The following is a 23,321-nucleotide window of genomic DNA, read 5'->3' as shown; positions in this document are numbered from 1 at the left end:
TTAGATCTGTTTTCTTTCCACCTGGCTCTGCCTCCCAAGTGCTGGGATTAAAGGCGTGCGCCACTGCTGCCAGGCAAAGTTGTGAATCTTAAAAGTAAAAATCTTAAATATTAACTTTTTAAAAGTTGGTCTTGGGTTTACCATATTCCTTTTTATGATAGTTTTTAAAAAATGTGCTTGTTTTCGTATTAAAAGTTCTTGCAAATACAACTTTTAGTGGGGTTATTTTGATAACATGTAGTGGACATTTAACAAATTGTTACAGAATATAGTTTCTAATATTCTGATTAATGGATTTATTTTTTACAATAGCAAAGCAATTTTTATACAGTGTAAATTAAATGGACTTTATCACATTGTATTCTAAAGTGATATTTTATTTGCTTGAGTACATAATAAATTCACTTGGGTGACTGTTCTAAAGATTCTAAGTATATACTTTGAAAAGCTTTATTATTCCTGTGTTCTAACCATCTGGTTCCCTTTCTGGAGGTTACTTGTGTTAACAAGTTGTCTATCATTCCAGGGACAGTTTGTACATAGCAAGCAGTTTGTGCTTGTGTTTATTTCTTCTTTTCATGCAGATTTTGTCATACTGAACCAATTCTGCACATTGATGGGTCCTTCGTTTTCTTTCTGTTACGTGCTCTACCTCCTTCTCCCTTTCCTTGTGTTAGATCTTCAACTCAAAGCCTTGTGTTTGCTGGTAGTTGCTTTTATTTGTTTGTGCTTTTTTAAAAAAAAAAAAAAAGCTGAGGCAAGACTGTAAGTTTGAGGTCAGCTTTGAATTACATGGTGAGACTCTATATCAAAAAATAAAACCAACAAGACCCCAAAGAAATGGAAATTGTTTTATGAAACACAAATGGTACGTGTGCTATGATTATTCTTGCTCATATTGCACTAAATGCTTCCTGTATCTTTTTCTTTCGAGTGTAAAGATCAGTGAAGGTAAAGAGCCTAACTTGGTCATGAATATAAATAAATGCAAATTTTTATTTTTTTTTAACTTTTTTAAATGTGTGTGTGCACACATGTGGGTGTTCACATGCATGCCCATGGAGGCCAGAGGAATCCCCTGTAGATGGAGTTACAGGCAGTTGTGAGCTGAAATGGTGCTGGAATCTGAACTGGGGTCCTTTTCAAGAACAGTATGTACTCTTAACCACTGAGCCATCTTTCTGGCCCCAGGACTTTAAAAAATAATTCTGTTCAGAAAATGGAATAAGCAGAAGAAAATTGGACTTAAGAAAGGAGTTAATGATTTGGGTACTAAGAAACATATTGCTAGTGAAATGTTTTTTTTTTTTTTTTTTTTTTTTTCGTTTTTCGAGGCAGGGTTTCTCTGTGTAGCTTTGTGCCTTTCCTGGAACTCACTCTGTAGCTCAGGCTGGCCTCGAACTCACAGAGATCCGCCTTCCTCTGCCTCCCGAATGCTGGGATTAAAGGCGTGCGCCACCATTGCGGTGCTAGTGAAATCTTAACATATGTGAAGATGCACATACAAAGAAGGGCTTCTAAAGAGAGAAATGTTTCCTAAAGAGAGTGAGAAAAATATATCTAAAACCCCAAGTACTCCAAAATCTGAAATATGGTAAGCACTGATAGAACATTGTAAGGGGAAAGTTCCACTCCTGACCTCATGTGGCAGGTCACAGTCAAAATGCAGGTGCATAATATTGTTTATTCAGACTCCCCTGGGATTAAAAGCCCAGCTGTGCCCCATTAGCTCGGATATATCTTTACCATGCATGCCCAGATTCCCCAACTCCTTGTGCTCACAGTGATAAAACAATGCATGTGTAGGTCACACAGCAGCTGACTTTCCTCATCATGTCCCACAAAGGGTTTGGGAGTGTTTCTGACCTTTTGTTTACTTTCTGCTCTGTGGTGTAAAGATACTGCTGAGAATGCCAAAAAGCCCAGCAGATACCCTTATTGGTAACAGTTACAATAAGAGAAAGTACTTAGGTTTATCAGTAGTATGCAAGTCAAAAATTCTAAGTGTGAAACATCCTACAGAATATGGGCTGGAGTGAGCACCAGATGTGACCTGAGAAACAAGATAACCTGGTGAAGGTCTGTCATGAAAGTGATGAGCAGAAGTTAATGAGAAAGAAGTAGACTATAGAGCTAAAGATGAATATCCTATCTTTACGAGTAGATCTCTCTGCATTGCAGTAACGTGTACCATTGAATGGCATGCATTTGTGAAACCTGTGGAGACCTGCCATAATGAACTGAACCAGAAAGGAACTGTGACTATAGAAAAGTTTAAGAAAAAACCAGAGGATTATTATTATTATTTTAGGATTCATAGTAAAAAAGCATCTGCGATTACAAGGCCAGAGAGAAATTCAGTGACTAGTTTGCCAAAGTTGTTGCTCATGAAAATCAAAAATACTCATGACACATTACTGCTTTTATGATACTGCCCCAGGAAGATGTTAACTATAGCTGAGAAGATAGTCACTGCAGGAATTAAGGATGCTAAGGACAGAATGACGTTTGAGATGTGTTAATACAGCAGGCACACATAAACTGTAAAACTTCCTGTGATAAGTGAAAGCACTCACCTTCTGTATTTTAAAGGGGTTAATTTCTTACCAGTCTGTTGTGCTAATAAAAAGTTAGACCATAGACAGCTTTTTAAGTTGGTTTCACTGGCACAGGTGTTCGCAGCTCACACTCACTGCTAGGGAGCCGGCCTGAATAATGACAGGATTTTGTTATCCCTTGACAACTGTTCTGCTCATCTTCCAGCAGAAATTCCTATTAGAATATTATGTATGGGCTTGCAGAACGTGTAGCAAATGGTAGAACACTTACCTACTGTTTGTAAGGCTTTAGGTTTAGTCCTCAGCAGTATAGAGAAATCAAAAACAAATAGTCCCCCCAAACCAAAATAATATTTATGCAATGTATCCCTAAAATGTGCTTTTATTAGTTAAGCCTTGTGTTCAGGATTTCCTTATGTTGGTGAAGAGTCAATATCAAAACACTTTCTTTTTTCAAATTATTTTTAAACGTTTATTTAATTGTGTTTGTATATGCATTTGTTGGCATACACATGTCACAACGTTTGTGTCCAGGACAGAGGACAAATTGTTGGAGTTGGTTCTCTCCTTTCACCATGTGGGTCCTTGGAATTAAACTCAGGTTTTCAGGTTTGGGAAGTGAATGCCTTTACCTGTGGAGCCATCTCAGACCTAAAAACACTTTGTTGAAAGCATGTTAACAGTGGGGAAACAGAGATGCAAGTGTGGAAGGGTTTCTACATGAATTTAACAAAATGAGTTAACGTTCTGAAGATGCTGTGTGTTCTTTTACCATTGGTTGAAACGTGGCTGAGGTCACAAATGAACATGTCTGGCCTGCAATTCTGTGTTCAGTTATAATAAGGTGGTCAATTTCTGTCAAGTGAAAAAAGAAACAAGATTTCTGGCCTTACATATGTGAAACATGCCTTTAGAAGCAGACTTAGAGAAATTACAATATTGGTAATGAGGCTGGAGTTTGTTGACCAGTGGTGAAAAACTGAAGTGGTTCTGAACCAAGGTGATGTGGCGGTGGTGATGGTGACAATGTTAACACTAGAAAAGATGCCTGCAGGTGACAGAGGGAACATGATTAGCTGAAGGACTTAAAGCAGCGCGTATTCACGACAGAAAAAGAATCATCTTGGTTTATAAAATCAAAGAACAACTTCTAAGACAAAAGCTTGCAAATGAGGTCAGTAATTCTAGAGGAAACATTAAAAAGCCATCACTAGCAAATCTACTTCCTAGTCCTCCAACTGCCTCTGGAATTTCTTCTTCCCCCCCCCCCCCCCCGCCCCCCCTCCCCGCTTTCTCCCCCCCTTTATTGAAAATAGATTCTTTTCTCATACAGCGTATCCTGATTGCAGTTTCCCCTCTCTCCTCCAAGTTCTTCCTCTTCTCTCCTTCCTTCCAGATCCATTCCTTTTTGCCTCTTATTAGAAAAGAACAGGCTTCTAAGAGATAACAACCAAAGATGACAAAATAAAATATAATAAGATAAAACAAAATCTATCACATGGAGGCTAGACAAGGCAACCCAACAGAAGGAAATGAGCCCCAAGGGCAAGCACAAGAATCAGAGACCCACTCGTTCATAGACTCCTGAGTCCCATAAAAATACTAAGCTGACCCATGTAGGCCCTGTGCTTGCTGCTTCAGTCTCTGTGAGCTCATATGAGCCTTGATGAATTGATTCAGAGGGACTTGTTCTCCTGGTGTCGTCCATCTCCTCTGGTTCTCACACTCTTTCTGCCTCTTCTTCTGTGGGGTTCCCTGAGCTCTGAGGGAAAGGATTTGATGGAGATATCCCATTTAGAGCTGTGTCCCTCAAGGACTCTGTCCGAGTAATGTCTAGCTGTGGGTCTCTGCATGTGGTCCCCTCTACTGCAGGAAGAATCTTCTCTGATGATGACTGAATAAGGCACTGATCTGTGAGTATGACAGAATATCATTAGAAGTCATTTTATTGATACTTTTTTTTTTTTCAAAGACCAGTAGTGTTTGGTTTTACCCTAGGTCTCTGGGCTATCTAGTCTCTGGTTCTTGGTCACCCAAGCAATGTTGGGTGTGATTTCCATCTCATGGAGTGAGCCTTAAGTCAAATCAGACATTGGTTGGCTACTCCCACAAGTTTTGTGCTATTGTTGCCCTAGCATACCTTGCAGGCAGGACAGAGTGTAGGTCAAAGGCTTTGTGGCTGGGTTGGTGTTTATATTTCTCTTTGGTAGCCTGCGGCACATTAAAGACACTAGAATGTAAGGGTGAAGGCTCCATGTAGGCACCAGCTGGACTTTTTTTTGTTCAGTAAGTTGTGTAGGTGTTGTCCTTGGTAAAAGGGCCCTGCTGTCCATTTGCAAGAGCAACCCATTGCCTTAGCAACAGTCTGGGTTGTTTGGGGATTTCCATGGGACCCCCATTGGCCAGCAACTCAATTGGATACAATTCAGTCCCAGCACTGGAAGCCTTGTTTGGTGACAAGAGATGGGCAGTTGGGACTCTGTCTCCCTCATTATTAGGAGACCTCATTAAGATTTTAGGATTTAGAACCTTCATAGATTTTAGGAAGTTTCCACTGCACTGGTTTTCCATATCATCCCTCAAATGCTCCTCAATTCTAGCTGGCCCCTCAATTCTAGCTGCCTCTCCCTGCATTCCCTTCCTCAATCCTTTCTCCTCTTCTCCTTCCAACTTGATCCTCCAGTTCCTGTCCCCACCTGCCCCCAGTACACCTGTAAAATCTATTCACCCACAGAGACCCATGTGTCTTCTAGTCCCTTTCTCAATACCTAATCTTTCTGGGTCTACAGATTGTAGGATGGTTATCATTTATTTCATTGTTAATATTCACATATTAGTGAATATATACCATATTTATCTTTCTGAGTCTAGGTTACCTCACACAGGATGACTTTTTCTAGTTCTATTTGCCTACAAATTTCATGATGTCATTTTTTTTAACAGTTGAGTAATACTTCATTGTGTTAATGTACCATATTTCCTTAATCCATTCTACTGTTGAGGGACATTTTATAACTATTATGAATAGAGCAACAATGAACATGGTTGAGCAAGTGTCCTTGTGGTAGGATGAAGAGTCCTTTGAGTATATGCCCAAGAGTGGTATAGCTGGATCTTGAGGCAAATCTATTTTCAACTTTCTGAAAAACTGCCAAACTGATTTCCATAGTGGCTATACAAGTTTGCACTCCCACCAACAGTGGAGGAGTGTTCCCCTTACGTCACATCCTCGCCAGCATGAACTGTAACTTGTGTTATTGATCTTAGTCATTCTAACAGGTATAAGATGGAATCTCAAAGTAGTTTTGATTTTCATTTCCCTGATGGCTAAGGATGTTGAACATTTCTCTAAGTGTTTCTCATCCATTTGAGTTTCCTTTACTGAGAATTCTCAGTTTAGATATGTACCCCATTTTTAAATTGGATTATTTGATTTTTTTGATATCTAGTTTCTTCAGTTCTTTATATTCTTCAGTTCTATATGTTCTTTATATTTTGGATATTAGTCATCTGTTGGATGTGGAGTTGGTAAAAATCTTTTCCCATTCTGTAGGCTGCTGCTTTGTCCAAATGATCATGTCCTTTGCTTTATAGAAGCTTTTTAGTTTCATGAGGTCCCATTTATTAATTGTTGATCTTAGTGCCCATGCTATCAGTGTTCTATTCAGGAAGTCTTCTCCTGTGCCAATGAGTTCAAGGCCATTCCCCATTTTCTCTTCTGTCAGGCTCAGTATATTGGGTTTTATGTTGAGGTCTTTGATCAATTTGGAGTTGAGTTTTGTGCAGGGTGATAGATATGGATCTATTTGTATTCTTCTGCATGCTGATATCCAGTTTGATCAGCTTCCATTTGTTGAAGATGCAGTTTTTTTTCCCCCTAGTGTGTATTTCTGGCTTCTTTATCAAACCTGAGTGTCTATAGGAGTGTGGAGCTTTATGTTTGGGTCTTCAGTTCAATTCCTTGATCAACATGTCTGTTTTTATGCCAATACCATGTAGTTTTTATTACTGTAGCTCTGTAGTACAGCTTGAAATCAGGGATGGTGATATCTCTAGCAGTTATTTATTTATTTATTTTTTTAAATTGGTCAGGATTGTTTTAGCTACCCTGGATTTTTGTGTTTCCATATAAAGTTGAGAATTGTCCTTTCAAGGTCTGTGAAGAATTGTGTTGAATTTTTGATGGGGATTGCATTGAATCTGTAGATAGCTTTTGGTAGGATGGCCATTTTTACTATGTTAATCCTACTGATCCATGAGTATGGGAGCTCTTTCCCATATCTTCTTTAGTTTCTTTCTTCAAGGACTTCCAAAGAAGTTGTTATCATACAAGTCTTTCTCTTGGTTAGTCAGAGTTACCCACAGTATTTTATATTATTTGAAGCTATTGTGAAAGGCATTGTTTTCTTTATTTCTTTCTCAGTCCATTTGCCATTTGTATATAGTAAGACTACTGATTTTTGTGAGTTAATCTTATATCCAACTACTTTGCTATAGAAGTTCCTCCATGGTAAGTTTAGGGTCACTTATGTATACTATCATATCATCTACAAATAGCAATACTTTGACTTCTTCCTTTCCAATTTGCATTCCATTGATCTCCTTCAGTTGTCTTATTTCGATAGCTAAGACTTTTAAGTACTATATTAGATAAGTTTGGAGAGACTGGACAACCCTGTCTTGTTCCTGATTTTAGTGAAATTGCTTTGAGTTTTGTGTTTCTCTCCATTTAAAGTTGATGTTGGCTATTGTTTTGCTGTAAACTGCTTTCATTATGTTTAGGATGTTTTTTATATTCCTAATCTCTCCAGAACTTTTATCATGAAGGGTTGGAAGGCTTTTTCTGCATCTAATGAAATGATCATGTGGTTTTTTTTTCTTTCAGTTTGTTTATATGGTAGATTACATTTATTGATTCATAATATTGAACCATCTCTGCATCTCTGGGATGAAGCCTACTTTATGGGTGGATGATCTTTTTGATGTGTTCTTGGATTTGGTTTGCAAGTATTTTATTGAGTATTTTTGCATGTATGTTCATAAGGGAAATTGGTCTGTAATTCTCTTTCTTTGTTGGGTCGTTATGTGGTTTGGGTATCAGGGTATCTGTGGCCTTGTAAAACTATTTGGGCACTGTTCTTTCTGTTTCCATTTTGTGGAATGATTTGAGGAGTATTGGCATTAACTCTTCTTTGGAAGTCTGATAGAATTCTGCACCAAAACCATCTGGCCCTGAGCTTTTTTTGGTTGGGAGACTTTTAATGACTACTTCTGTTTCACTAGTGGTTCTAGGTCTGTTTAAATTGCTTATCTGATCTTGATTTAACTTAACCAAAGGTGGTACCTATCTAGAAAATTATCCATTTTTTAAAACCCCTTGTGTTTGTTTGTTTGTTTGTTTGTTTGTTTGTTTTAAATGTAGGCACTTAGTGCTGTGAACTTGCCCCTTGGAACTACTTTCGTTGTGAAGTTTGGGTATGCTTTGAGTTCATTTTCATTCAATCCTAGAAAGTTTTTAATTTCTTTATTTCTGTCTTTACTCATTTTTCAAATTCAGTAGAGAGTCATTCAGTTTCAGTGAGCTTGTAAGCTTTCTGTTGTTTCTTTTGTTAATATCCAGCTTCAGTCTATGGTGGTCTGACAGGATGCAGGGGGTTATTTTAGTTTTCTTGCATCTATTGATACTTGATTTATGTCCAAGTATGTGGTCAACTTTGGAGAAAGTTCTATGGGGTGCAGAGAAGAAGGTGTATTCTTTTGTGTTTGGGTGGAATGTTCTGTAAATATCTGTTAGGTCCATTTGGTTTATAATGTCTCTTAGCGCCAGTATTTCTCTGTTTAGTTTTTGTTTTGATGACCTGTCCATTGGTAAGAGTGGGATATTGAAGTCTCCCACTATTAGTGTGTGAGGGTCAGTATGTGATTTAAGCTGCAGTAATGTTTCTTTTATGTATTTGGGTGTCCTTGTGTTTGGGGCATAGATGTTAAGAATTGAAATGTCATTTTAGTGGATTTTTCCTTTGATGAGTTCTTCACTATCTCTTTTGATTAGTTTTGGTTTGAGGTCTATTTTGTTAGATATTAAAATAGCTACACCACCTTGCTTCTTGGGTTCATTTGCTTAGAATATCTTTTCCTAAGCCTTTACCCTGAGGTAATGTCTATCCTTGATGTTTAGGTATGTTTCTTGCATGCAGCAGAAGGATGGATTATGTTTTTTAATTCATTCTGTTAGTCTTAACTTTTCATTGGGGAATTGAGACCACTGATATTGAGAGATATCAATGAGCAGTATTTGTTGATTCCTGTTATTTTGTTGTTGTTGTAGCAGTGGTTGTGGTAGTTGTTTTTTTTTTTTTTTTTTTTTTTTGTGTGTGTGTGTGTGTATGTATACATACACTTCCCGTCTTTTGATTTTGCTGGTCTGAGATTATTACCTGTGTTTTCATGAGTTAAACTGCATAGGTTGGAATTTTCCTAGCACCTTCTGTAGGGATGGATTTGTAGATAGATATTGTTTAAATTTGGCCCTATCACAGAATATCTTATTTTCTCCATCTGTGTTGATCGAGCATAGTTTTGCTGGGTGTAGTAGTCTGGGACTGCATCTGTGGTCCCTTGGAATCTGCAGCACATCTGTCCAGGTCCTTCTGGCTTTGGAGTCTTTATTGAGAAGTCAGGAATAATTCTGCTTTTACATGTTTCTTGGTCTTTTTCCCTTGCAGATTTTAATATTCTTTTTTTTTGTCCTGTATGTTTAGTGTTTTGATTATTATATGGTGAGGGGACTTTATTTTCTGGTCCAAAATTTGGTGTTCTGTAAGCTTCTTGTGCTTTTGTAGGCACCTCCTCCTTTAGGTAAGGAAAAGTTTTTCTATGATTTTGTTCAAATTATTTTGTGGGCCTTTGAGCTGGGATTCTTTTCCTTCTTCTATTCATATTATTTTTAGATTTGGCCTTTTCACATTATCCCAGATATCCTGGATGTTTTGTGTTTGGCATTTTTTAGATTTAACTTTTTCTTTGACCAATGTATCCATTTCTCCTACCATATTCTTATATTGTATCTTTAACACCTAAGATTCTCTCTTGCATCTCTTGTATTCTGTTGGTGGAGCTTGCCTCTGTAGTTCCTGTTTGTATTCCTAACTTTTCAGAATTCCCTCAGTTTGGGTTTTCTTCAGGTCTTGAACAGTTTTATTCATTTCCATTCCTTGTTTGTGTGTTTCTGGATTTCTTAAGGGATGTATTAATTTCCTCTTCAAGGACTCTATCATCTCCATTTAGGTGGTTTAAGCTAAAGGTGGTTTGTGCTTCAGCTATGTTGGAGTATTCAGAGCTTGCTGTGCTCGGGTAGCTGGGCTCTAGTGGAAACCTATTGCCCTGCGTGCTGTTGATTGTGTTCTTACACTTGTGTCTAGGCATCTGGAATTGGGATTGGGATTATTATATACTATATACATATATAGATCTCTGGATTTGTCTTTGTTGGGTGGCTGTTTTGTTCCTTGATTTTTGTTTCCTTTCTGGATTTTTTGAGAGTGTGATGTCTGTGTGTTGCCTGGTAGGAAATTTTCTTTGGACCTGATAGTTGTGGGCACTGGGGTTCCAAGTAAAATGTGTTTCTGGGTAATGGAAACTGATCCTTAGGAGTGGGGATAGGCTAGGGGTTTGAAGGGGTTCACAGGAGGAAGCAGAGTGGAGTGTTTAACCAATGTCTGCTTATTTTGTCTCCTTGGAATGGGGGAGACAGTGAAGAGAGGTCACCCCAGAGGGTCTGCTCTAGCACTGGGGATTGGATCTAGAGAACAGGAAAGGGGAAGAACAGGCAGCCTACCTGCTTCCCTGGCAGGAGTGGTCTGGGTTAGCAGGGAGTGCCTGCTGGAGTTGCAGGCTGGAATAAAGCAACAGATGGAGAGAGGAAGGTTAGGAGGGGAAGGTCTGTGGGATCCACTGGAGGGAGATATGGCAGAGGGGAAGGAAGCCTGCAGCAGGTATCTGTTGCAGAGATAGGGATGAGACTGGGGATTGGGTTTAAAGGAGAGGGAGGAATGGTGAAGGTCTTCAGTGGGCTTACCTGTTTCTCTGGCCTGCTCAGCCGGTGCGTTCCCTGGGAATGCCTGCTGGTGTTGGAGGCTGGGATACTGGGATGGGTTGGGAAGGAAGATTGGGACAGAGGATCCCCGTGATCCATAGGGGATAGGGTCAGAGAGAAATGGGAAACCACAGCAGGTTTCCTGCTACAGAGCTGGGGACGAGACTGGGGACACTGGATCTCAGGAGCAGGAGGAGAGGTGTGGGTGGGCCTTTAGCCTATCTGTTGCCCTGGTAGGAGCTGCTCTTGGGTTCAGAAATTCTTCTAACCAGACAAGGAAATGCAGTTTTCGGGAACTTCTCAGTCCAAACACATCATTGTGCATGTACTGAAAGCTGCTGTCAAGTTTACTGGTTCTGTTGTTTAAAGCAGCTGAATTCTAGTGATACTTTGAGTGAGTTTGTCTCTGTGTTTGTGGTATGCAACATTCTTCACTGTTAGGTGATTATGTGGGAATAAGGAAGAAAATGATTGCGGTTAGGTAACATTTCAGTCAGGAATGATGTTAATGTCAAACAACCATAGATTGGTCACAAGGGTGGCAGAAATAGTGACTGATACCCTTGTTTTCTGATGTTCAATATATGCAAACTTTGTTTTGTGCACACTATTGTTAAAATATGTTTACATTTACATTAGCCCATTTGTGTAAAGAATGCACACATTTAGGCTGTGTCACATCTGTATATGAACATATCCCCAAATCCAAAATGATCTTCAAATTGGAAACACTTCTGGTCCTGAGCTCTCAGGCATATTTTGCCTATATGTTTAATATCTGTAAAGTGCTTGTACCAAGTTTGACTCTAGCTTACTGTTCACATTGATTAAATTCTACAAGTATTTATTGGCTCCCATTTTTTTGTTAAGTAGAACAGTCCTAGAGCTGATCATGGCAGTACATGCCTATAATCTCAGCACTTGGGATACTGAGGCAGGAGAATCACAGGTTATAGACCAACATGGGCTATATAATCAGACTGTATTTCAACAAAACAAAACCCCAATATATCTTTATATTACTTTGGTTATTGTCCACATTATTTTATTATTTTGCAAAAATAAACACTCAGAGTTCGGTATATTTCTTTTTTCTTTTAAGACAGGGTCTTACGCCCTGGAACTCTATATGTAGACCAGGCTGGCCTTGAACTCACAGAGAAATGTATTTTTTCTTTTCTTCTCTCTCCCCCCTCTCTCCCTCTCTTTCCTTTCCTCCCCCTCCTCCTTCCCTTCTTTTCTTCTCTCTTTCCTTTTTTTGGAGACAAGGTTTCTTTGTGTAGTCCCAGCTGACCTGGAACTAGCTCTGTAGATCACGCTGGCTTCAAACTCACTGATCTCTGTCTGCCTCTGCTGGGATTAAAGGCATATACCACCACTGGCAAATGAGAAGTATATTTCTTAAGTAGTGATAGATTTGGAATGAAAAATCAGGATGCTGATTTCTAGAAAGTAGCACATATGTAATGTTTCTTAAGACACTGACATTGTGTTACTTTGGGGCCATTTTACCAGTATTAATAGCAGCAGCTTATTCATTTGTTTGTATAGAGGCAGAAATAGATAATAATAATTTCAAATAATAATTATCAAAGACAAAAGGCAAATTTTTTGTCTCTTATCCTGAGAAAGGGTAGTTTGTGTCTCTGAAACCCACAATTTTGATTGATGCTTCTCTAAATTAGTGTATACTTATTATTCCTAAATATGCATATGGTATAGTTTAGACACACTCTTAGTGGTTGACATTCTTGTGTTAATTTTTTTGAGTCTCCATTTCTTGTCTCTTTGAACATACACTGTTTTATCTCATTGAAGCCTGTTTTTTTCCAGCTGGTACTCATCAGTATATTATATAGTAGCAATTATTCATTCCTCTTTTAAAAATATAAAGTTAATTACATATTATAGAAATTATGACATTAATCATCACAGAAGCACAAATCAGACCACAATAATATGCTATTTTATAGATCCATTAGAGTGGCTTTAATGAAAAAGACAGACGGTAGTATCAACAAGAATATGGAGAAATTAAAACCTATGTGTACTTCTGATGAGAATACAGAATGGTGCTATTCTATTAGAAAATAATTTAGTAATTCTTATATTACCATGACCCAGCAATTGATTCCTACATATAACACCCACTGAAAGCATTTCCACAAAACTTGTACAAGAATGTTTATAGCAGCATTATTGCTAATAGAAAAACATAGAAACAGCCCATGTGACTATTAGCCAGTATATGGATAAGTAAAATGTCATGTCTATTCAAGAAAGTATCAGTTGACACTAAAAAGTCCTGATACATGATGTTAGAGCCTTGAAAAATTACAAGTCAAATAGGCTAAACATAAATGACCATGTGTTGAATGATTCCATTTATATGAAGTATCTAAACTAGGCAAATACATCAAGATAGAAAGTAGATGAGAAGCCGGGTGGTGGTGGCGGCGGCGGCGGCGGTGGTGGCAGCGGCGCACGCCTTTAATCCCGGCATTCGGGAGGCAGAGCCAGGCGGATCTCTGTGAGTTCGAGGCCAGCTTGGGCTACCAAGTGAGTTCCAGGACAGGCGCAAAGCTACACAGAGAAACCCTGTCTCGAAAAACCAAAAAAAAAAAGAAAGTACATGAGTAGTTGGCAGAGGTAGACAGGTCTTAGGGGTAGTGACTGATAGAAGGGACAGAGTTTCTTTTCTTAGTGATGAAATACTCCTGAATTAGATAACAGTGGTAGTTATGAAACTTAGAATAGATTTTAAAATACCTAATTGTATACTTAGTGAATTTTGGGATTGGTGAGATGGCTCACTAACCTGATGACCGGAGAGTGATCCTCAGGATCCATAAGGTAGAAGGAGAGAAACAACTTCTTGCTCTCTGATCTCCACATTCATGCCGTGACAGGGATGCTCCCAATCCCCAAATAAATGTGAAAAAAAATTGTACAGAGTGAATTTTATGTTATTTTAATTATGCAATTATGCCTGGCTTAAAAACAAAACCAGTCTTTTAAAGCATCTTCTGTTGGTGTGTATCAGGTTTCAACCCTTCAGAGACCAAGATTCGCACACCCGATGGAAAAGTGTGGCAAGAGGCTGAGTTTCAAAGCCTGAGTAGAGAGCTGTACCGAGACTTAGCACTTCAGTTTGCAGGTGAGAGCAGAGCTTCCTGTGTCTTGCTTATTTTATCGTGCATGCCATAACTTACAGTATTAAACATGAAACTCTCACTAAACTTGAGATGTTACCCCTTTCTAAGTGTGTAGTCTATTAGAGTAGTACTGGTTTAAGTCACGAGACTCTCTCAGCCTCTTGGCTCTCTTCCAGGGTTAAAATTAGCTCCCATGGCTAATGACACAGAAACCAGGCTACTTTTAAACTGGGGGACTTTTAAAGTCAGGGCAGACTGATATAAGCAGAGTTTAGTTGTGGCATACTTCTCTGAAGCTTCAGAGGTGTTTAAAGTGATCAGTAATTTTAGTCAGCATATGCAGAAATCAAAATAAGTGTTACAGGAATGCATGTTAGAGAGTTATAACTAAAAGAAACCTGTGGACAACTGGAAGAAACAGGAAGAGGAGAATAGTAATGTTGCCACCTTCTGAGCATCTAATAAGGCACTAAGCAAGATGCTGGTGCTTAATCTTGTATGTATGTATTTTTATTTATTTTTTATTTTTTTATTTTTTAACAGTTGAGGAATTGAAAGCTGAGTTTTTTCCAGGATTGTGTAAAGAATTAAAGTCAAGATTCAAAATCAACTCTGTTTAATTCTAAGACCTGACAGCTTTCTAGTAAGCCCCCATAAAGATTTTGCTAATCTTTTCTGTGGTATTAGGTGTCCGGGTCTGTTTTCTTCATTTTATTAAACACTGTGTTCAGAATACTTTTTCATGTGGAGAGATCATATAATGTAGTAATTATGAACAATATTTTAGGGTCAGCTTAAAAGGGTTCTACATTCTGGCTTTGCTGTTTATTAACTATACATATGAGGTGCTACATAACCTTTCATCCTTGGCGTCTCATTTTAAAGTGACAATAACTACACATCATGGGACAGTGTCACAGCCTGGGAGAATGTGTCAGGGACTGTGAAAGAGGTTATTCTGTTACCCTCCGCCCTTTTTAATGGTGGGTAAACCAACCTGTCTATCTCCACCTGTGTTTTTGGTACTTTTGCCCTTGTGTGTTAAGTCTATCACCCCATCTAGTTTTCATTCTTCTGTATCAGACTTTCCTTCTCTGGGTAGTCGTGCTTATTAACACACTGTTTAACACATTATATCATAACAGTCATCATGACAGAGTACCTCTGGCTTTTTCTCCAGTGACTGCCCTGTTTCCTTCCGTTGAGAGCAAAGCTGCCACAATGTTCCTTATACTAATGGTCTCTGGTTTGTCTTCTCCATATCGGTGTGTCTAGTTGAGACCTTCTTCCTGAATTCAAACTCTTATCAGCCTGCTAATGTACACCTCCCTTGAATGTGTTACAGAGATCTCAAGCTTAGTGTCTGAAGTCAGAATTACTCAATGTGGTTGTGACACATCCCTCAACCCTGCTCCTCCACTTGTCACTCTAGATCAGCTACTCTTGCTCACACCCACATCTTAAGTAATCTTCTCACTTCTCCTCCCCCATTTCTTTCATAGTTTCTGTTCTGTTGTCTAAATCATATCTGTGGCATAACCACCTTCACCACCTCTGTTATTAGTACCTACATTAAGGCACCATCGTCTGTTGCCTGAGTTCCCCAAGTACTCTCTTAACCGGTTTCTGACTCTTCCAGTGAGTCTGTTCTCAACACAGCTGTCAGAGTAAGCCTTTTAAAGTCATGTTTAAATTGTGTCACTCTTTGCTCAGAGTGTTCTACAGACTCCCCGTTTTACTGATGAGTAAAACATGAAAGCCTGGAGAACCTTTCACCTCCTTGGCTCTCATTTGTATCTCCAGCCCGGGTTCCTGCTGTTCTCTTTGTCCATTGCTTTCACACCAGACTCCTCCTGAGTCTTGGGTACTGTTTGTTTCTGCCTTAGAGCCTCAAAGTATTTCTGCTCTGCTTACAAACCAGAGCTCTGTGTGTATTGTAAATTACACTGTTCATATCTGTAATTTAGAACGTCTGTGGTTAGTGTATTTACATTTTGTAACGTTTTGTGTTGAAAATTTTAAATAAAAGGGGAATCTAAGAAAATGCTCACTGACATTTTAAACATGCAGTGATTTGAAAGCATGACTCGTTTGTGGAAATGAGGTGGATTTCTCACAAGTTTTCTGAAAAAAAAAAAAAAAAAACAACAATAATAGCAAAAAAGAATTGGTACCTTACAATGGGGTAGTGGTAATCTTCAAACCTTTCAGGGGAGTCCTTGACGTTAATAGTTTGTGGGTCATAGGCGTAGCCCCAGTGAAGGCTTTTCTTTCATCCTTCTAAGACCATCAAAGGATGCTTGAAACTGAAGTGAGGAACCCTATTTATGCTTTTTTCTTTTTCTTTTTCTTTTTTTTTTTTTTGGTTTTTAGAGACAGGGTTCCTTTGTGTAGTTTTGGAGCCTGTCCTGGAACTTGCTCTGTAGACCAGGCTGGCCTTGAACTCACAGAGATCCACTTGCCTCTGCCTCCTGAGTGCTGGGATTAAAGATGTGCACCACCACCGCCTGGCTCTTATTTTGTTTTTCTTATACATTGTTGTTATAGTACTTAATTTATAAATTAGGTATAAAAGATGAACTTACTGTAGATCTTATCAAACCCAGCATAGTTTTTTTTTTTTTCCCCCACTAAGTTGGCAATTGTGACCTTCACTGAACAGCTGTACTGTATAGCTTCTTTTTGGTATAACCTTACTGCTGGCATCACTGTTCTTGAGCTCTGGGACCTTTCAAATAAAGTTTATTTGAATACAAGCTCTATGATATCACTAAAGAGGTAGTTTACTAGCACAGATGGCTACTTTGTGTCTGATAGGTGGGAAGCCTATAGGTGTGGACACTCTATACAAAGGCATGACCCAGTCTGGCTGGAGCTAGATAGCAAGAGATATCAGCATGCTGTTCAGAATGATGCACAATTTATAACATGAATTGTTTATGTTTGGAAATTTCCACTGAATGTTTTCAAATTGCAGTTGACCTTGGGTAACTGGAGCTGTAGAAAGGAGGGGCCACTGCTCCTGTGTTTCTTTTTGAGGAAGGTAGGTGTTGAATGGGAACCATAATGATGGCTGTCAATGTTTATGCATTTCAGATGAAATCTCTGTAAAAGAAAAGCCTGCTGAAAAAAGTAAAGAGAAGAAAGTGGTCAAGCCAGTACGAAAAATCCAGAAAGTGACACAGTTGTCAAATGCAGAGTGCAAAACAGGTTGGTTTTCAGTATTTTGTTCCGCTTAAAGCTGGATGATATGGACCTGAAATTTATAGAGATATAAATGTTACCAGATGTTCTCATTGTTAGGAACGTATGACAATTCAGCCTGTTATATATGTCATATTTGTGGAGGTATGGTCGACAGCATTAACTGTCTGTATTTAGAATATACAATTTGAAAGCTTTCTTATATGTATACATCTCTGAAATCATTTGTTCACTGTATTAGTACTGCTGTGAAAACATTCCCAACAAAGTCTGCTAAAGGAAGGAAGAGCTTATTTTAGTTCACAGTTTTGGGGTGCAGTTAACCATGGCAGGGAAGGCAATGGCCAGAGCAGGAGGTGGATGGCCATATTTGTCCTCAGTCAGGAAGCAGAGAGAGACGAAAGCTGCAGCTTAGTTCACCCTCTCCTTTTTATTCAGTCTGGGACCTTCACCTCCAAGAGTAGTGCCATCTGCATTCAGGATGAGGCTGAATAGTTCTGCTAAACTATTCTGGAAACACCCTCATAGCATAACCAGAGGTGTGATTCCACAGTGGTTGTAAGGCATATCTTGTTTACAGTGAAGATTAATATCGGATTCATCCTAAGTTCAAGACAGTGAATACATCTATCACCTCAAAACGTTTTTTCTAGTATCTTTCAATAGAAACACACCAAATTAAAATAGTGATTTTTTTTTTCCCCCTGAGGATTTTTTTCTACAAGGGGATTGGTCATGATTGCCTTTAAGATACACATCAGAATTCCAATGTTCTTGCCAATAGTGGTTAAGCTAGACAAAAAGTAGATCAAACTAGGGAAACAAGAGATTTCTACTTCCACGGTGATTGCACGTCAACCCTGATTCAGATTGCTTGACTTTACATTGTAGCTGACTTGATTTCTTTGGCATGTGAGTTAATTTTCATATGACTTGGTTTCCTCATATGTAAAGGATAAGATCAGTGGTGTTTGTCTCACGGGGGCTGTTGTGAGAACTAAAAGAATTAATACTAGAAAATATTGCAGTATGTCCCTCATACATGACATGCTTTCCAGTGGCTAGCTGTCCTGAAATGTCATTCAGCAAGTAACTTTTGGCCATGAGATAGTAGAGACAGTTTAGAACCTGTCCTTTTTAGTTTCAGGACACTCTAATTGATGCATTTACTCATTATTGTATTTTCCAGCTGTGGCTGTGTGTGTGGCAGTGTGATGTGCCTTGTAAGCTTAGGCAGTAACAGTGGTTAGCAAGACAAAAAGTTCCTGAGAGGCACCGTTAGAAACCAAGTGTGACACATGCTTTGATAAGAGATCACAAGGTCCTGTGGGGAACAGGACAAGAGTGATGAGGTGCTGGCTTTTATCGGGCCTTTCTCCTTCAGGTTATGCACTAATTATTAGAATGATAGCATATTTTGTGATTAACTTCAGGTTCAATAATAGAATAATACTAGTTCTGTACAAATAAAGCTTGTTTTACAAGAAAATGAGTTATCTCAATGTTAATTAAACTAAGTGTAGAAACACTTTTATATGATTATGTAATTCTGTCAGAGACATCCTTTGGAATGAAGGACAAAGATTGTATTTATCCAGTTTTATGAGAGTCAGTTGTAGTTTGTATGCACTTGCCATTAACCTAGGCTGAGCAGCATTAAATGAACTAAAACTGTATTAATACTCTACTAGCAAGAGTCATCTTCTTAAAAATACTTTTTTCAGAAGGACATAATTAAGTTTTTTATTTTATGTATCTGAATATTTTGCCTATATGTACATCTGTGCACCATGTGCAATGCCTGGTGCCCTCTGAGGCCAGAGGAGGGCATCAGATCCCTTCAAATTGGAGTTGCAGACAGTTGAGAGTCCCCATGTGGGCACAGGGGATCAAACCTGGGTCCTCTGAAGAGCAGCCGGGGCTCTTTTCACTGCCAGACCATCTCTCCAGCCCCTGCCACACAGCATTTTCAAAACCTAACATTTATAAATAATTACCTGTGAATTCATGTTTGTTTAGTTTTGAGTCAGAAAATTAAGGTAAAATTACAAAGAATTGTGTTCTGTCATTTCATAGAACCCAAAGTTTCTTAGAGATTGAGCAATAAGCTTAGACCCTTAAGCCCTTTAGACCTATTATTTATGGCTAGTAACAGAGCACGGAAGCATTTCTCTAAAGGAAACGGGCTGATTCCGTGGTGAAAAATGCTCACTGTGCAAGGATGGGGACCTGAAGTTGAAGTCCTAGAACCCCATAAAAGCCAGACATGCAGCAGCAGCAGCAGCCTGTGATCCTAGTGTTCCTGTGAGAGATAGTAGGTGTAGATAGTACCTGGAAGCCCTTAGACCAACTAGCTTGGCACACGCCACAGAAACATCTGAAAAACACAGAAAAACCGGTCTCAAGTAAGATAGAAGTTGCGGATGAACACCTAAAGTTTTCATCTGACCTTCATATGTGCACAGTGGCATGTGTATGTCTTCATACACACACACACACACACACACACACACACACACACACACACACACACACACACATACACACACACACACCTCATGCATGCACTCATGCACACACACCTATACATGCACACACATGCATACACACATTTTAAAGTAAGCAGAACATACTTATAATTCAATTTTATAATTAGTGTATTTATTACTCATATTCCCATTTAAACTATTAAATTAAAGCTCTTTTAAGAGAAACTCTTAATAGAATGTCTTCATATAATATAATAGGATAGTATGCTAAAGAACTGGAAAAATACAAGAAAACAAAACTATTATTTTGATACAAACAAAAGTACTAGTGTTAGTTTAAGTATTTCTGAATAGTATTTTAAATTTTTTATTACATGTATTATTTATTTATTGTGTCTATACAGTACTTTTAATGTTGTATTAGAGTAATTTTAATCATTGTACACCTAAACTGTTTATATACATATATATATATATATATATATATATATATATATATAATTTTTATCACTTACTTTTAAAATTTATTTATTGAGGAAGGGTCTCACTTTGTAGCCTTCATTGGCTGGGAACTTTCTATGTTCAGGTTGGAACTCACAGGGGCTTACCTGCCTCTGCTTCCTCAGTGCTGGGATTGAAAATGCAAAACCACACCCAACTCAGAATTTTGGCTTCTGAAACATGTTATGAATTATTTGTTTTGTTGGAGAGATAGCTCAACGGTTAAGAGCACTGACTGCTCTCCCAGAGGACCTGGGTTCAATTCCCAGCACCCACATGGTAGCTCACACCTGACTGTAACTCCAAGATCTGACACCCTCACACAGACATACATGCAGGCAAAATACCAATACACATAAAATAAATAAAAATAAGTAATTATTAAAAAACATTCTTTTATTCCAGCAGGCAGAAAAATATATAAATAAATGACTTTACTATAATTTTATCAGTATTGACTTTTAAATAAAAGTGATATTTATTTGTTTTTGTTTTTTTTTTTGAGACAGTATTTATGTAGCCCTAGCTGTCCTGGAACTCACTTTGTAAACCAGGCTGGCCTTGAACTCACAGAGTTCTGCCTGCCTCTGCTTCCCCAGTTCTGGGATTAAAGTCATGTACCACCACCACCGCTCATACAAGTGGTATTTTTTATTGAATTACAAATGATATTTTTTTATTGGATTAATTTTAAATCACTATTTATTATTATTATTATTATTATTATTATTATTATTATTATTATTATTATTATTTTGTTACTCTATTTCCTTTTTTCGAGGCCCAGGCTGACTTTAAACTCAGTTCCTTTGCCTCTGCTCCTGAGTGCTGGAATCAGAGTGACCTTGACAGATGTCTGCCCACACTTTGTTTCCCCCCAGCTCTTTCTGTACTTCAGAATGGAATCCGGGCTTCTGTGTGCACAGCAGGCTCCTGCCCAGCTGCACACAGCCCTCGCCTGCCTCTTTGTCATGTTAGTTTGCATGTAATTCAATGGTATTTTTTATTTTCATTTTTTCAATGTTTATTTTTTATTTCTATTTTTGTAAGCATCATATACTGCTTTTTTTTTTTTTTTTTGGTTTTTCGAGACAGAGTTTCTCTGTGTAGCTTTGCGCCTTTCCTGGAACTCGCTTTGGAGACCAGGCTGGCCTCGAACTCACAGAGATCCACCTGCCTCTGCCTCCCGAGTGCTGGGATTAAAGGCGTGCGCCACCACCGCCCGGCTCATATACTGCTTTTTACGTTGCTATTTTGAGATGATCTATTTGAATTTTCTTATGTCTGAAACTAATGAAAACTCTTTTCCTCTTGGTAAATAACTTTATTGCAGCATACCTTTATTTTCATGAACTTTTATGATTAACGACAGTCTAAAACACTTTATATTGTATTATTGTAATGTCTACCTATGGGATATAACTGTAAAATATGAAAGTCTCCACAATATTATCCCCATAAAAGTTGATTACCCGTTTCTTTTATGTTTCTTCAAAATTTCATCCCTGTGTTTAGATTAAGCCTTCGTTTGTTTAGCAAGCATGTTTTATCATGTGCTATTGAAATTTCAAGAACCATTGTGATTTGATACTTAGTTTTAAAAATGTTTTACACTTATTGGAGATGTGGAGGCAAATCAAGATTTAAACAGTCAACAGCAAGATGGCTCAGTAAGTGAAGATGGTTGCTGCCAAGGCCGATGCCCTGAGCTTAACTCCTGGACTGACTACCCCAAGTTGTTCTCTGACCTCCCACGTGTGCTCCTGCACATTCTCTCTACCCTGAAAAAAATAAATGTAATTAAAAAAAAGATTTGAACAAACTTGTTAACTAATATTGATGGTTTAGAGTTAAAAATAATTTCATAAAATTTATTTTAATTTTATTTGTCTGTATGAGTGTTTTGTCTGTGTGTTTAGCGTGTGTTTAGTACTCACAGAGGACAAAAGGCAGTGTTGGACCTCTTGGAACTGGAGTTACAGATGGTTGTGAGCCTCCATGGGGGTGCTGAGAATTGAACCCAGGTCCTCTAGAAGGGCAGCCAGTGCTTTTAACTGCTGAGCCATCTCTCTAGCCTCTAAAAATACACTTTAATGGCAGACTTTCTGACCTTAGCAGAAGGTAAATGTAAAATTAGTCATAAAACCTACACGGCCAAGTAAATGTACTTCTTAGAGGTCAAATTAAAGTTTTAAATGAAGTGCAATATATATTTTAGGTACTAGTCGTCTGATAAGCACATCTTCGTGGCGAGATGGACAAAAGTTAGTGAAGAAGATTCTGGGACCTGCACCCAAGATGGAGCAGAAAGAGCCAAGACCAGCATCGAGTGACCGAAACGCGCGCGAGAGAGTGGCGAGATTCGGTGAGAGGATGTGGTAAAAGTTGTTGCTTGTTGACTGCTTAGAAGGTAAAAGTATGCTGGCAGATACTTTAAGACTTTGTGTTAACTTGTGTCTGTGACCCACAGAAGAGGCAGTGCTCTGTTGAGCTTGGCTAGATCTGGAGAAGTCGCTTTCCTCAGGTGTGGCGTCGGTCGTAGCTAAGTTTGTTCTCAGATTCAGGGCTCTCTTAAATTTGACCTTCAAATTCATCCTTTCTTTTCTATCTTTCTTTTTTTTTTTTAAATACCTTGACTGCTATTTAAAATAGTCATGGGTCTCAGGAGATGGTTCGTTGGTTACAGTACTTGCTCGGCAAGCGCGTGGACCAGAGTCAGATCCCCAGTGGCCCGCTTGTAATTGCTACCTCAGAAGGGAATGCTTAGAGGAGGCTGCTGGCAAGACTAGCTAGGTAAGGGAGCTCTGGGTAGGAGTGAGAGACCTGCCTCGTGAACCCCTGGTTTCTGTGTGTGCACACCTCCCTTCCTGTGCACACATAGCTACACGAGTATGCCTAAACACACACACACATACACACACACACACACACACACACACACACACACACACACACACACACGGGAAAGGAAAAAAACTAACTAGTTATGTTTTCCATAAACTCAAACTTTCAGAAATGAAACATAAAATTCCCCACAGGTCAGCTTTCTTTTTCAGTAGTGAAATTTGCCTCATTTAATTTGAGTTCCTGGGGTCAATTAAGCAATGCCATCAACTCTGATTTAATATATTACAGTCAATATATACTTTATATTTCTTTTTCTTTGTTTCTTTCATCTTGCAAGTGAACTCATGCATGTTCTCAGTCTGACATTAAGCCATGTCAGCCAATAGCAGATGCTGGAATGGTTGTTTGCACACATAATGTGTTTACTGTGTTCTGCTAGTCACTGGAGAGTCAGAGAGGCTCAGCTCTTAGT

The 23,321-nt window shown here is 38.6% G+C and overlaps 1 protein-coding gene across 6 annotated transcripts in view; it reads left to right on the top strand.

Moving 5' to 3' along the window:
- Cep350 (centrosomal protein 350) overlaps positions 1–23,321 on the top strand; it is a 152,701-nt gene that overhangs the window by 27,954 nt on the left and 101,426 nt on the right. For 5 of the 6 annotated variants that reach the window (XM_052737256.1, XM_052737252.1, XM_052737253.1 and 2 more), the window contains exons 7-9: positions 13,697–13,810; positions 16,905–17,018; positions 22,221–22,367. In XM_052737256.1, the coding sequence (XP_052593216.1) occupies positions 13,697–13,810; positions 16,905–17,018; positions 22,221–22,367 (375 nt within the window). The remainder of the gene's footprint in view (positions 1–13,696; positions 13,811–16,904; positions 17,019–22,220; positions 22,368–23,321) is intronic. The other variant, XM_052737254.1, reaches the window with a different exon arrangement.

Source organism: Peromyscus californicus, unplaced genomic scaffold (genome assembly GCF_007827085.1).
Source record: "Peromyscus californicus insignis strain IS unplaced genomic scaffold, ASM782708v3 Scaffold_14__1_contigs__length_90479793_seg_2, whole genome shotgun sequence".
NCBI lineage: Eukaryota > Metazoa > Chordata > Mammalia > Rodentia > Cricetidae > Peromyscus > Peromyscus californicus.
This window is presented reverse-complemented; position numbering and strand designations above follow the sequence as displayed.